The sequence below is a fragment of the Hibiscus syriacus genome, unplaced genomic scaffold (genome assembly GCF_006381635.1).
Source record: "Hibiscus syriacus cultivar Baekdansim isolate YM2019G1 unplaced genomic scaffold, ASM638163v2 tig00110299_pilon, whole genome shotgun sequence".
Classification (NCBI taxonomy): domain Eukaryota; kingdom Viridiplantae; phylum Streptophyta; class Magnoliopsida; order Malvales; family Malvaceae; genus Hibiscus; species Hibiscus syriacus.
Window position 1 is genome coordinate 502,283 of NW_024062668.1, and position 15,522 is coordinate 517,804.

At 32.8% G+C, this 15,522-nt stretch overlaps 1 protein-coding gene, 1 long non-coding RNA gene and 1 pseudogene across 2 annotated transcripts; 1 reads left to right on the top strand and 2 right to left on the bottom strand.

Annotated features, from left to right (window-relative positions):
• Positions 1-1,713: 1,713 nt before the first annotated feature.
• LOC120116586 (calmodulin-binding protein 60 D-like) lies at positions 1,714-4,711 on the bottom strand. Its single transcript, XM_039137030.1, has 9 exons — positions 4,686-4,711; positions 4,496-4,578; positions 4,266-4,425; positions 3,195-3,387; positions 3,068-3,117; positions 2,858-2,957; positions 2,702-2,760; positions 2,267-2,360; positions 1,714-1,740 (listed from the first exon to the last, which is right to left on the bottom strand). The coding sequence occupies exons 1-9, from the start codon at positions 4,709-4,711 to the stop codon at positions 1,714-1,716; spliced, it is 792 nt and encodes a 263-aa protein (XP_038992961.1).
• Positions 4,712-10,371: 5,660 nt separating this feature from the next.
• On the top strand, positions 10,372-12,485 carry LOC120116522 (annotated as a pseudogene).
• Positions 12,486-12,946: 461 nt separating this feature from the next.
• LOC120116524 lies at positions 12,947-14,038 on the bottom strand. Its single transcript, XR_005515559.1, has 3 exons — positions 13,354-14,038; positions 13,123-13,273; positions 12,947-12,982 (listed from the first exon to the last, which is right to left on the bottom strand). It is a non-coding gene; the product is annotated as an uncharacterized LOC120116524 (long non-coding RNA).
• Between the last annotated feature and the right edge of the window lie 1,484 nt (positions 14,039-15,522).

A 15,522-nucleotide genomic window follows, 5' to 3' on the forward strand; every position in this document is an offset into this window, starting at 1 on the left:
TCGTCCAGCCCCGATTGCCATAATCTCTTTCATTCCTGACTTCCATAGGTATTGCTGTCATGCAAAAAAATTCATGATATATGAACTCGCTAATATATAAATTGATTTCTATTTCATATATTATCACAACTTACATATTTAACATACATATAACTTTATGTGGTTATCATTGAAAAAGTAAATTTAATTTAATTTAACACGATGTGTAGTCATGATGGCAGATTTAATTCTTGAAGTTCCCATTCGGGATGTATTGTCATGATATAAGAAACCATTCCAGCCACCATTGCAGTAGATGCTGAAGTGCCTTGGGCAAGGCAATAATTTCCATACATGTTAATTGAATCCCATTTAGATGCACATAAAATGTTCTCTCCTGGAGCACAAATATATGGCTGTTGCAAAATTAAAATTAAAACAAATCATTAATATATATCATTTATTAAAATTTACAAAATAAAAACATATATTGTTTTAAATTTTGTTTAATAATAAGTAATCAAGTAAAATGTATTTGCATATTTAAAACATAAAATCATAGAAATTATAACTACCTTGAGGATATATCCATCGTATGGATGAATACATCTTCCGGAGTAGTTACTTACTCTACAGATATTTTCATTTTCTTCGTAAGTACTCCCTAAAAACTTCAGAGTGGGTCTTTCTTCTGATCGCCTGGAAAAAAAAGATATTTATAAAGTTTACTATTTAATTTATAATATTGAGTGTAACTCTCTCTCTCTTAAAAAAACATACCTGCACTTGTCCATGTAAGCCTCGATCAGTGTTCTATCTTCCCTACCTGGAAAAAGTTTTTGGATTTGGAACGCACACTCTATATCAACATCAAGAGTGCGATCAGAAACAAAATCCCTGCTACTTTTCCTGTTAAACTATCGGCCAGTGGACACTCCATGTGATGACAAACAACCACATTTGTTTGCATATATGTTTGTTCCCTTGATTGTTCTTTATAACAACTACAAGACAGTAATCATGTTCATATTTCAATCTATTAAAATGTAAAAATTAAAATATTATAAATGATAATTAACTTACTTGGAACACAAAACAACTTCATGTTCATGGTTTTGTTGATCTTCAGTGATGAATGAACCAATTCCCTAATTGAGGAAAAAAATGTATTAAAATAAGCAGTAAATTAAGTATTATATGTTTCATAAATGAAATAAAAGTTACCTTCAATATTTTTCCACTCCCCAACTCAAAATTTGTTATAAATCTACCTCCTGAATTACATGATCCAACTGTGATTACCCAGGGTGGTAAAGAACTTATTACTGCTTTATCACCAAAATTCCCAGCTGAATAGCATACCACAATATTTTTCTTAATGGCACGAAAAGCTCCAAGATTCATCTTTTCTTGAAAGTAACTTGTATGTTCCGACATTGATCTTGCCAAAGATACATATATTACATCAACCATATCATCAATGGCTTATTGAATTGCAGCTAGAAGTTCGTCATCATTTATAGCTATGTATGGTTTTCCGTATGTCCATGCACTTCCAAGACCTTATAGGAAGCAATCCGTGCATTTGGATTAGCACCACTGATTTCCTTTGAAATTCATCGATACCTTAAACACTCTAAACTTAAAAGGGAACCAGCAGCAATTGATGCACAAGTAGTTCCATGACTAATTATATCTTCTATTAAATAGGAACCAACCAAATTAAACATGTTGTTAAAATTCTTCAATGCCAGCATTTTTCTGCATTGTAAAACAACACAAATGTTAATATAGTAGAGTAATTGCAATAAATTATTTTTATAACAAGTGATTTCAGTTAGATGATGAAAAGAAAATTTTTTATAACTAGTAAAAATATATGAATTAATTTTGAATGAAAAAATAGAAATTTTACCTTCTGTAAGGAACTTTTATATGACCACTTTTTCATTTGTCATCAACAATATTCTTATCGTGAAATGATTCGTGATTAACATTTATGCCGGAGTCAATGATCCCAATAACTTTTCTATTTTTATCAACATCTGAAATTTTATATTCGACCTCGAGTTCTTTTTGTCTTTGCTTGTTCATCCCAAATTTTTGCATCCTGAATGTTGTTTGTTGGATAAATGCATTCTGCATTCATCAATCGAATAATTAATTGTTCAAATTTTAAAAGACGATTAAGAGCGGAGGAGGATTGAAAAATTAGGATTCATAGAATTTTAGAGATTTTGAAGAGATTGAAAGAGATATCATATTTATATAAACATAAAACTTCTACCTTTCCTGCAGTGAAAATAGAAAGGGACAGCCTGGATCTAAAGTGGAGCTGTAAGCTACTTCCATCTGGACCATCAAGCCGTTTTGGAGAAGACCTGAAAACCAAAAATATTAGAAGATTTTCTACATTAAAAAAATGTTGCATACTTGGCTAAAGAAAGGTTGGTTATTTGTTAAAAAAAAGAAGAAAATGAAAACAAACTACACTTAATTCCCACTATGCTTCTTTATCGATCTTATTAAAAAAAACTAAAATACCAATCAACCAACCAAAAATCTAGTAAAAGTCGCAAAACCCAGCTTATTTTATGGTTTTCATATTCGTGCATTAATAATGTTTGTTCTTCCAAAATTAAGCAGTTACTTGACCAATGCTACTCCACAAAGCAAGGACAATAATAACTACACAGTATATGGTCAGACATTAATTATTTACCTTCCATTAAGTGTTGGGGGTGCTAATTTTGCCAAAGCTCTTTCCACCTCTTCACTTACCTACAAAAGCATCGGTTGCAAACGTAATAAGAGACATGAGGATAATTATTTAGTATATATAAACACAAAGCAAAAAAATAAAGAGTAAAGAACTTACAAACTTCACGCGAAGGATGGAGAAACAACCATCTTCATTGCAATAGGCATCCATCACTGGTCTACCATAGTGAGTCAAAACAATCTTTCGCATATTAACACTATATTTCAATGAAGCACGAAGATTAACGTTTAGTTAATTAGTGTCATTTATTACGTAATCAAATGTAGCAAAAGGTGATCGAGTTGTTCGACGGGAAATATATCTTACGGTGTGTTGGCGTTGCAGAGAATTCCGTCCAAGTCCACTTCATTCGGGGCCTGAAAATTTAAGTCAAAGAATAAGTCACTCACAGATTATTATAATATGTATATGTATAGAGAGAGAGAGATGATACTCGGATAAAGTTCTTAATGGCATTGAGGATGTGGTTGCCGTAAGAACCACATGAGTCCAGAAAATCGTATATATTATTGAAAACAACACCACTGGTTCTTGAATCATCAGTATAGTAAACATAGAGCTTCCCACTCAGCACACAAGTCTTTGCATGATCTAAAAGAGCTTCCATCTTATTGACATGCCAGAATCTACAAACAGCATTATTGTATATACAAATGAAATGGGAAAAGTCCATATCTTAGCACATAAGCGATACCCTCTATCCAAATATAAATAAAACAATGTTCTAAAGAAAGCAGATAATCATTATATATATACAACATGAAATGGGAAAGGCCATTATCTTAGCACATAAGACGGTTAAATTGTATAGAACAGTCCTACACTAAACTTGGGATGGGTATGCGTGTCTGATGCAGGTATGCACGTTGGATACAGCTACGAGTGTTACGTACAGGTATGTTCAGTTTTTTAAGAAAAGTTTCCCCATTTATTTAAGGGTTACTTTAGGGTTTATCGCCATACTCTTGAATATGAGTCAAACACTAGTGTCGGACACTGCACCGGTACTTCAAGAAAAATTAAGTCTGGAGCAACATAGGCCCTATAACCAACATGTTCAAAAAAAATATATATAAATATGAGAAATACTGCAAAAAGAAATCTCTTTACACCTATAAAACATTGCTGCTAGAGCATCCCACATGGTAACTTCCAAAGAGAAAAGAACTATTGCAATGTTGCATTTCATTAGAAATTGCAAAAAAGCATATAATCCTACCCACCTTCTGACTATCAGATAGAAATCGGCAGGTAAATATTGTTCCCCAGAAATAAGGCCATTCAACTCGTAGATTATTGAAAACAACACCGTTGGTTCTTGAATCATCAGTATAGTAAACATAGAGCTTCCCACTCAGCACACAAGTCTTTGCATGATCTAAAGAGCTTCCCACATCTTATTTGACATGCCACTTCCCAGAATCACAAACACAGCATACAGAAAACTCAGAATGCAACTACAATGGAATAGTCTTTTGATTTCGGAACCAAAATCCAAACTCACATTTCGTAACTTTTGCTGATCCTGACAACAAGTCGCAAAAAGTCTTCAACAGTTAGTATTCCTGCAGTGTTAAGCCTCTTGAGAAATGACCCATCTTTCTCAATCTTTTCCAATCTCCATACTTCATCATTCAATGCAGGTGGGTAGTGCTTCTTATACACTGTTAAGCAACATAATTAAAAAAATTGCAGGAATATACAAATGAAATAATAGAGTAGAGTATGAACAACCATCTTCATTGGAATAGGAATCCACCACTGGTCGACCATAGTGAGTCAAAACAGTCATTATAGAACCGAACCGTGGATTGACACTATATATCAATGAAGCACAAAGATTAACGTTTAGTTAATTAGTGTCTTTTATTACGTAATGAGATGTAGTAAAGGTGATCGAGTGTTCGACGGAGATATATCTTACGGTGTTTGGCGTTGCAGAGAATCCATCTAAGTCCACTCCATTCGCGCCGTCCATTGCATCTGAAATTTAAGTTCAAAGAAGAAGTCACTCACAGATTATATATGTATATGTATAGAGAGAGAGAGAAAGATAATACTCGAAAAAGAAGTTGTTCTTGATGGCATTGAGGATGTGGTTGCAGCAAGAACCATATAAGAAGTAACGACTTTCCTCATCATTCAGAAGGTAACGGGTCTGGAGAATCCGTCATTGGGAATGGGAGGAAGATAACGAAGGTTTCTGCAAACGGGCATGGGAAAGAAGTTATTCTCTTTCTCACATACATGTTCAGTTGGGACGAAGAGGCAATGAGAGATTTCTTTCTTTTTCTTTTTTTTCTTTTCTTGAATGGAATGAGCTATTTCTTGATTACCAGTAATGATCTTTCATCAAATGGATTTAAGCAACGAGAGGTTTCTGACTTTCTTTGGTTTATTTTGCAATGATTCGTATGAAGATAGAAAGGGTTTAAGAGAAATATAGATGAAGGAAGAACTTCATATATTTTCATTCATAATTTCATTTGTTTTACAACCAGTATATAATGAATTCGTTAAGAATTGAATGCCAGCTGTACTGTCCTTGCATAACCACTAGATTCCCTTAACTGATTTCTGCAAAACAGATTTTATGCTGCCAAATACGTCCGACTGGGCTGTAGCTGGCAGTTGTATCCTATGTTTACCTTCGGATGGAGGTGACTTGTTGGACGAAGCAAAGTGAGTATTTCCTACGAGCAGCTAAAATCCGGCCTACACCTGGTTTGAGGTTTGCCCTAAATTGGAAACAAATGGAAAAGGCGGCAAGATAAGATAACGGTTCATTCAAATATAAGATTATAGGAATATAATTTTACTCTAGGAATGTTATGTTATCCTATTTAGTTAACTTAGTAGGAAGGTAAGATTTCATTGTTTAATTAGAGGAATATAAGATTACTTGAATATATATTTTACCAAATAATTCATGTTATAATATATTTTAACAACTAAAACTTTAATATCAAATTATAAATTTGAATGAAAATTTATAAAATATTTTAATTATTACACTATCTAAGTTAAAGAAAATACTTTAAATATATTAATATATTAAAGTAGTATATTAAAATTGTAATTTTAAATAATTTTCATAAGTATCATATTATATATAAAATATAACATAATATGAAAAACAATATTGTGATCTCGAGTGGACATATTAATTTATATAAGATATTTTTAATAACTCAAAATTAATATTATTTTAAATAATTACATTTCTACAATAATATATTTCACCTCATAAAATAATATATTAATACTAAATATTAAATATAAAATAATTTTAACTACTCAAATTTACTAATATTTATTAAATTAAACAAATTTCTATTATTATATTATATTATTATATTATTATTATTTTGAGTAAAGCATAAAGAATATGAATTGAGAAGGATTCATATGAAAATATTGATTATTTTAGGGGCATTTGAATCTAAAGTTATTATTGTCCTTTATTACGTAATCAAATGTCGCAAAAGATGATCGAGTTGTTCGAAAGATATTTACGGTGTGTTGGCGTTGCAGAGAGAGAGAGAGAGATGATACTTAGAAAAGAAGTTGTTCTTGATGGCATTGAGGATGTGGTTGCCGCAAGAACCACATAAGAAGTAACGACTTTCCTCATCATCCTAATTCTAACGTCGGTTTACAACAGAGAATGAGAAAGAAGTTATTTATTGATTATTGTTTGAGATTTTGAAATTTAGGGTTTAAGATTTGAGATTAGGTAAAAGAGATTTTTTAATGTGAGTTAATAAATTTTTATTTGAGCTACAAAATTTTAATTAAATTTATTTAAATAAATTTTTATTTGAGTTACAAAATTTAATTAATTAATTATCTATTTATTAAATTTAATTATTATAAATTAGTGTAAATTTATTAATTTATAGGTAAGTCGAATCTATTCTTATTTTAAATATTTTTCTTAATTTTCAATTGATAATTATTTTCGTATTTCTAAAAATTTTACCTCTCTTAAAAATGTAAATTCTCCTCTCCTACTATAAGATCAAACATTAAGTGAAAGACAAACTACAACAAATTTATTTTTGTGACACCTAAATATTGTCACTGTAATATACATTTACGTCATTGTTTATATTTTAAGACGTAAAAGTAGACGTCACAACGAACGTCACGTTAGGTGTGTCACTAAATGTCAAATGTGACAATATATATTTTCGTCTCTATTATTAAATATATAGTTTCGTTAATGCATAACGTCACTATAATTTATATTCAATGACCTTTGATTATGTCATTAAATATACATTTTTGTTCCTGATTATTTAAATCATCATAAAATATAATAAATTTATTACATTAGTGACGGAAAAAATATCATCATAATTTATTTATTAAAACTAAAAAATCAAAATTGTAATAAGAGGCTAAACTTTCTAAAATTTATCATAAAGAACAAAACTATTAATAAATTACAAAAGTACATATTTTTTTATAATCACAATAAGTACAATACTATTTATAAATTACAATTAAATACAAATTTTTTTAAAAATAAAAAAATACAAAACATTTATAAATTATAAAATACAATAAAAGGAACAAATACAAACAAACAAAAAGGGACAAAAACCCTTAATATTCAGGTTAATCAATGCCCCTGGTGCTGTTGTCGGCGACTGATGCAGCCCTTGCGGATCTAGGTCAACAGGTACAGCCTCTGCCACCCCTTTGCTCTCTCATAAAATCCGACCAGACACAAATGGTTCCCGATTATAGCACCAAGACAAAAACCTTTAACAGTCCACACATCTCCACCTCTGAACAAAAACTACGAAGGAAAAGGGTAAAAAAATTAGAGAATAAATCAAATGGGAAAAGGAAAGGAAAATCCTACCTGTGCTCCACGATGGCCGAGACCACATCTGATAAATCTGAGTGGTGTGCAATCTCGTAGTAGTGAAGGGACAACCATACTTGAAGACCATCATGTCCAACGGCAAAATCAATGAGATAATCCTCTCAAATTTTTTTTCACGAAATAATGTTCTCGTCAGATTAATTGTTGAGATAGGGTGAACTCTACAGTCCCCATGCAGGTCGCCAAGTGTTCCGGGCGACGTAGTTGTGTTGATGTCAAGGTCGCCATGCACGCCGTAGGGTAGGTCACCATGCACGCCGTTGGGTAGGTCGCCATGCACTCCTAGCGACATGCAGGTTGCCATGCACGCCCGTTCTAGGTAGATTTCAATTCGCAGAGTTGATTCTTTCCCATTTCTTTTGTTTTCTTTCGCAGGGTGATAACTGTGAATATGCACATTTGTCATGACAATGCGGTTCAGATATGTTGATTGGCTGGATGGAACAATTGTACAAGTACCAGGATTAATTGATTACCTAAAAGCAAAATTGGCCCCTCTAGAATAATAAAATAATGAGCAGAACAAACATATTTCTGTTGGGAATTGGTTTCCAAAGACCACCACAGTGGGAGTGCATGGCGACCTCCCGCATGCAGAACGGCGTACATGGCGACCTTGACATCAACACAACTACGTCACCCGGAGCACTTGGCTACCTGCATGAGACTGTAGAGTTCACCCTATCTCAACAATTAATCTGACGAGAACATTATTTCGTGAAAAAAAAAATTTGAGAGTATTATCTCGTTGATTTTTCCATTATCTTACATTCGAGATGAAAAGTGTGGTGATTATGAATAATAATAAAAATGAACATAATTTTTCATATTAATGATACAAATTTAAATTTTATATTAAACATTAGGATATATAAAATCATAAAATTTAATTAATAAAAAAATTAAAAAAATTCAAAAGATTAGACCACATTTAACCAACCCCTCATTCCATCATTACACTAGTATTTGGACCGACGCACCTAATTTTGTTTCCCATTCATTGCAGCTGTAATTTTCATCAAAAACTTTCAAAAGAAAACTCCAAAATTAACTTTAGAAACCACATGGAAACATCACGCGTCAAATATATATATATATATATAAAGTTGCATTTAAAACGTGCAGGGTTTAATCTGTGTCATCTTTTCACATTTGCTTTTCATATATATATATGGATATATTCGAATATGTTTTTTCCCCATAATACGTAATAGCTTATAATTTCCTTAATTTTCTGTATCTTTATAGTTTTCCCTGGGATGTGGTCCATGTGGAGGGCTTGCTTTGGTTTTATTAATAATTTCATTTGTTGTTTAGAAATATGTGATGAATCTATCAGATAAGAATTAAAGAGCGTGTCAAATATATACTCTATTTGCAAATTTCTCACATGTTTTCCCTTTTAAATTTCCTTTTTGTTGAAGGGAATGAACACACACTGTGCCCAAAATAACCAAGATATTTCATTTTCAATAGATAATATTTTTATTCTATTTATATTTCTTAAAAAGGTTCATTTTAAAAAACAAAATGTAATTTTGAGCTTCATTACTAAATTCCATTGTTTAATAGTCTCGTGGGTCGACATAAATGCAGGCGGATGAAAGGGAGAAGGATGAGCTAAAGGTGCAGATTGAAACAGCCATTGCAGCTCTGAACGATCCAGAGAGTCCGATGAGCATGTAACGATGAGTCCATGTGTCCATCTTCGTAGAGTATTTAGTTTTCGGCAGTCTTATGTTTTAAAGGTAAGTTTGGCGAGTCCATGTGTCCTTGTAAAATAAGTGTCTCTCCAATGCACTGTGTTTGAAATTTCGATGGAATAATATTTCTAAGTCTCTTCCTTTCACAAGAAAATCTTTTAACTAATATTAAAATTATACTAAAAAAAATCAGAAATCATTGCAATTAAAAAAACAATATAGCCCTTAAATTATTTTTTTTTATTAATGTGACTTTCAAGCTCAAAAAAAAATTTAATATGACAATTTGATTAATGATTTCCATTATTGACCGTTGCTGCGATGTTGACTTAACAATTTACAATATTGACATAACAATTCACGGTTTTTACGTGACATTTCATCTATCATATTTGAATTAATTACTAATTTAACCATCTATCATGTCATTCATCACATTATCAATCACTGTGGATTGTTAAGTCAACATCATAAACTATAACGTTAGTACCGTAATAATAAACGACAAAAAATATCAATCGAAGAATTACATTAAATTTATTTTCTAAATTAAAGAAACCATAAGAAAGAATAATACGACGCCATATTATTCTTTTTTAAAAAAAAATTACTTATGATTATTTATTGCCTTAAAATTACCGTAAGTGTTATTGAATGTTATGGTAAGATTTATCATTCTTCCAACAAAAGTTAATTAACCTCTTCATCCCTTTTAAACATTTTTTTAAAGTTATTCATAAACTTTATAAAATCATATTGGATTTAAATTTATATAAAATCCATCTCACTTGATATATATTAAAATACATATCTTTTTAAATTATTTCTATAATTTGAATATTTCTTGCATTAAAATTGGATGGAGAAAAATGTCGGCCCGTTTCAATTCCTACACGATGCGATATCTTTAGTTGGGTGGATTGTTCCCCATAATGGCTAAACCTTAAACTATCCATCGTCCACGGATTTGATATACTCTCTTGCTATTGGTTCTCTCCGGCACGACGGCGATGAAATCTTTGCTAGCCAATTCCACTTCTTCCGACGTCGATTTACCCCAACAAATCACACGCCCTCCGACGATAAGGGACCCCTCTGTCCCTCCACCCAAATTTTCTTCCCTTTTCTCCTCTCTTCCGCAGCCTAAACAACTCCTCAAATCCGCCCTAAATGTCGAAGACGACGACGGCGGCGGTAAAGTAGCTTCTGGTATCCCCAAACTCCCAATTCCTGATACCAAGGACTCATCCAAGCTTTTCTCCCATCTCCCATCTCCCCCAACCACAACAGCCACCCAGTCCTCCAATCGCCAAGAGAATTGTTCAATTCAAGCCTTCCATAAACCCCAGTAACCACGTCGGCTCCGATGACGACGACAATAACGAAGTGGAAGAAAGACGAAAGGGCAGAGAATCCGAAAAGCTAGCCCATGGTCCCTCTGTGGAATCCTTTCTCTCGAGCATACCTGCGCCCAGGAACTCGACTACTTTGGGTGTTGCCCCCTCTTCGGGTTTAGGAAGAAGATCCATTATCGAAACCACCCGAGTCGCCACATCCACTTTTAAAGACAAAAGCGAGGCAAATGTTGATAGTAATGCACCTAGTTATTCGAATTATGATAGAAGCACTGATGCAAATGATGAGTTGAATATTGATCAAAATCCTGGAAACTATTATGTAAATTATGCTGCTGATTATAGCAACTACCAATTGAGTGTTGATCCAAATAGTGGGAGCACTGATGTTGCCACTACTACTTTTGGGAGTTATGTGAATTACAATGTACAATATGAGAATAATTGGGCCGATTTGTAAGCAACAACTGTCGCCGAAGCCCTCGGGGATGGCTGAACTTGGGGGTGAAAGTTGAGGGAAAGAGAGGGAGGAATGAGATACCAACAGAAATTGTTGAGGTGAAGCAGGTTGAACTTATGAAGAATCGGCCGACGGAAGACCAGGTCAAGATGACCAGAATAGCTTTCGGGCCATCTTATCAGGTATCGAACTTCAAAGCTAATCTACTTTATCAGCTTGTTGGTCTAATTTTTGTCTAATGATATTTGCATGAGCTAGTTGTTTGTCTTTTTTCTGTTGTAGCTGTTGTTGTTAATGTTTTAGATTTCGAATAGATTATCTCCACAAAACAGCATAGCAATCAACCGGATTCCCGTCGTCGTGTAGTATAAACTGATAATGCTTACAATGATCCATTGTTTGCGGAACAATTGCAATGTGAATAAAGCAAATTGTTTTTTGTGCATGAGGTAAAAGAAGCTTATTATGTTATGCCTTTCTTTTCCCTCAAAACTGGGATTATGTTACCAAGATTTTGTGATTTTGTTAATTCTCATATGGATTTCATTGGTTGTTGAGGAAGATACCTAATGGGTTTTTTCGTCGTCCTGGTTTGCAAAATTATAAAAGAAAGTATTTTAAGGGGTAATGCTAAATTGACTAAAGTGTTCTCTAGGCACACATAAACCCATGAAAGAAAGTATTCGATCAAATGAGTAACCTGTTCTATTGGAATTTGAAACAAAAGAGTTTTATGGGAATATGAAAGAAGATAAAATTGTTCACAATGAAGTTGTGCTTGTGAATCAGATTAGTAGCCTGTTGTTGGTACAGAAATTAGTACTTCAAGTTATGGCCATCAGATTAAACAATCATGACTCCTGTTTTGAAGCCTAAATCTTGTTCTTCAACTTCTTTAATCTTCAGGATTTTCTACTTTGTTAATGTGAAATCGAGTTCTAAATACATGAAATTATGTTTGTGCTGTTGAGCCTGTTCACAACCTGCACTAACAAATATGTTTGTTCTTTTATACCCTTCAATATTTGTGGTATTTATATTTACCATGCTCACTTGGAATGTAGCCTGCTTCGTTGAAGGGTAAACCGTCAAAATTCACAAAAGGAAGCACCAAATCAGTTCCTTGTACTTCGATATGAAGCAAAAGGAGATGGAGTTGCAAGAGAGGCAATCTAGAGGTTTGCTTACTAAAGCTGAAACCCAAGCCAAGTATGGATGGTGATCTTGCATAAATAATGTCAATGATTCCCTCTAGCCCTAATATACTCTTCAAGCTGCATTTGTGTTAGTACTTTACAGCTTATTTGGTTTAGATCCCATTATGTAATGAACTTGGGTTTATGATTTTGGTCCTAAGTTTTAATTTTAGTTTTAAATTATTATAATATTAAAAGCGAATGAAATTTAATAATCGTACGTTCTACCACTGCAATTGCATAATTTTATTTTTGAAAATTGCAATTGCATAATCAATTACCACGTAAAAGTACAAACGTGTCATGCATGTCAATTATTTATAATCTTCTTTGAGAACGTGTAAGCCTATTATAAGATATCATCATCATATGTCTATAAATACATTCAAGAGTAAATTACACAGTTAGTACCTAAACTATCAATTTTGATCTATTTTAGTACTTAATCTTTCAATTTTTTTCAAAATCATGCTAAAATTTTGTGTTTGTTTTATTTTGGTACTAAACAAGCTGTTTACCCTAAATTCAATGGCAAACCAAAGTTTCAATTCCAATGAATGTAGCAACATATTTTCACGGTGGCATTATTTCAACATCCAAGCATCCATTCCTATTACCAACCAATTATAAAATACACTTAATACAACAGACTAAATTCATGGATATAGTGATCAAATATCTAACTAAATCGTTCAAATGGTATCCAATTTACCAAACCAAAATCGGAATTAACAAAGGATTCAAATATACCTGTGGGGTTGCACCAGCAGCTTCTGGTCCGGGTGGCTCCAAAGATGTTTAACATGGATAATAACGATCTTCTGCACGAGAGGAGGAGAAGGTGGCTTCGGAAATAGAACATGATATTCCCCAGGCATCACAAATTCAACATCACCTAACCCTGGAAACACAAAATAAACATATGCATTAATTTCCATATATAACACACAAATTTATTAGTTAAAATTTAGTAAACTGAACCAGCAATTTTATCAGCTTCTTCCTCAGTCATGTAAACTTCCTTTATTTTTCGATCTTTGATGCTGCTAATAAAACTAACTCCTTTATGAAAAGCATAGGAAAAGAAAATTAGCAATTTCAATATTCAATCTAATTCAATGCAAATTAACAGTTAAACAAACATATTCTAATCAAACCGAATCAAGTGGAAGTGGAAGAGCCATGCTTACTTAGGAAGTGTGACTAAAATCAAGTGCGCTTGTTCATGATGATTTAAACCAGGAAAAAATCTTACTATGTAACATTGCAATTGCACAATCAAGTTACCTCATAAAAATAGTAATGCATCATGTCAACTATTTATAATCCATCTTTCAAAAACATTCAAGGGGTAAACCAGAGGAGCAAACAAAAAGAGTAAACCAACCTTTCTTGCCTCCTTGTCTGTGCTCTGTTCAGGTTCAAGGGGTTTGCTTCCTGCAACACATAGAAGTGTTCAATGAGTAGCAAACAAGTTAAAATCAAAGACAACCACACTTGTAAACCTTGTAAGGCATACCAGTGCTTGTTAATTCTTTTGTAGCATAAAATCCACCACAACCAAATAATAGTATACGTGAATTCCCAAATTCCATAAAATCAAAACAAATTTAATAAATACTCCCATAAAATCCAAAATAGCCAAGTGAGAAAGTGAAACACCGAAGCATTGAAGAGGAAAATGGAAAGGCATAGAATTCCAGGATTACCTTCCTTCTCTTAACCCCCATAACAGTTTTTCAGGTTTCGCAGTCATGTCTGAATCAGCTGCACGTCATATGTGATAAACATATCATTCAAAAGAAAAAAAAGAAAAAAGATAGAGCAAAACTTTTGAATACCAATTTTCTCTGCATTTTCCGACATATCTTCGTCAATCTGAGTATTTTCAACTGTGTGACTCGTCTGAATTCACATGTCAAATGAAAATTTAAGATTCAAAATTGAGTAAACTCGGCAACAAACAAAGGAAAGATATTTGACAATACTATCCATATGAATTTCTAAATACTAATTAAAAAAAATATTGGAAGGCTAACAAGCGCTTACCACTCTTTCTCATCGATATATTTCATTAACGCCACCGTTTCAAGTGCTTTTACTCCCTCAGATCTATACTCTCAATCTCTCCATCTTTGCCTCCCTTCTTCGAACCTTAATAATTATTTTTAAAACCCTAGTTCTCGATTATGGGGAGATGGGCAGTGATGATTATTCAGATTCGAAGGCAGGTACAGAACTGCAATCTGATTTGGGGAATAATGTTGGGCTAGGGTTTGAAATGTTTTCATTATCGATTTCGTTGAAAATCAGATGCGATCATCGCCGTTCACGAAAGAATCATGTGTTCTTGAATAAAAGAAGAAGATAGAGAGACAAAGGGCAAACCTTAACCGGGAATAATAATACCAACAAAAGACGAGAGGGGAATAATAATAACAGGGAAAGGTTTTCGTTCTCATCGCAAGGATTAATATCTGGGGAAGGAAACATTAGAAATAAGAGTAAAATATCAATTACATCATCCAATTTTATTCATTAAACTTTAAAACCTTTCAATTTTAATCATTAAACTTTCAAATTACACGTATTTTTTGGTTTTTTTTGTTACCCTTAAGGTTCCAAGGTTTCTTCTTGATTAATCTGAACCGAACTAGGTCGTACACCTGGTTTTGGTGGGCGAGTCTCCCAGTGGAAAATTTCTGCATTAATAATGACTCGAACTTGAGACCTACTTAAACGAAATCAAGCTCCTTACCACTTGAACCAACCTTATTGATTCAAATTACATGTATTTTAATTAGGGGTGTTGAAAAATATCCAACCCTATTGACCCGGCGACCCAAACTAGAAATATTGAGTAATTATCTAAAAAAATTACCTGATAGGGTCGAGTACCAGGCTAGACATTTCATAGATCGAGCCTAAGTCACAAAATTACATTTTTTTTCGAGTATCCTTATGATTGGGTATGATGCAGATATTTTGCCAACAAATTTATGTGGTTAAGGTTTGATCTCAATAATAATAAAAAATAATAATATAATAATAAAACTTTAAATAAAACAATTAAGTCTAAATTACCAAAACATAAAAGAATAATGGTCAAAATAGTAATTAAACATGCAAAGTAAGGATTAAATTAGAATT

Excerpts from the sequence above, each read along its gene's own strand:
- LOC120116586 (XM_039137030.1), bottom strand. The coding sequence starts at position 4,711 with ATGGATTCTCTGCAACGCCAAACACC. Across the intron at positions 4,426-4,495 it reads TTCCTATTCCAATGAAGATG|TGTATAAGAAGCACTACCCA; the intron begins GTTGTTCATACT and ends GTTGCTTAACAG. Across the intron at positions 2,958-3,067 it reads CTCTGCAACGCCAACACACC|TGTTAATATGCGAAAGATTG; the intron begins GTAAGATATATT and ends ATTGAAATATAG.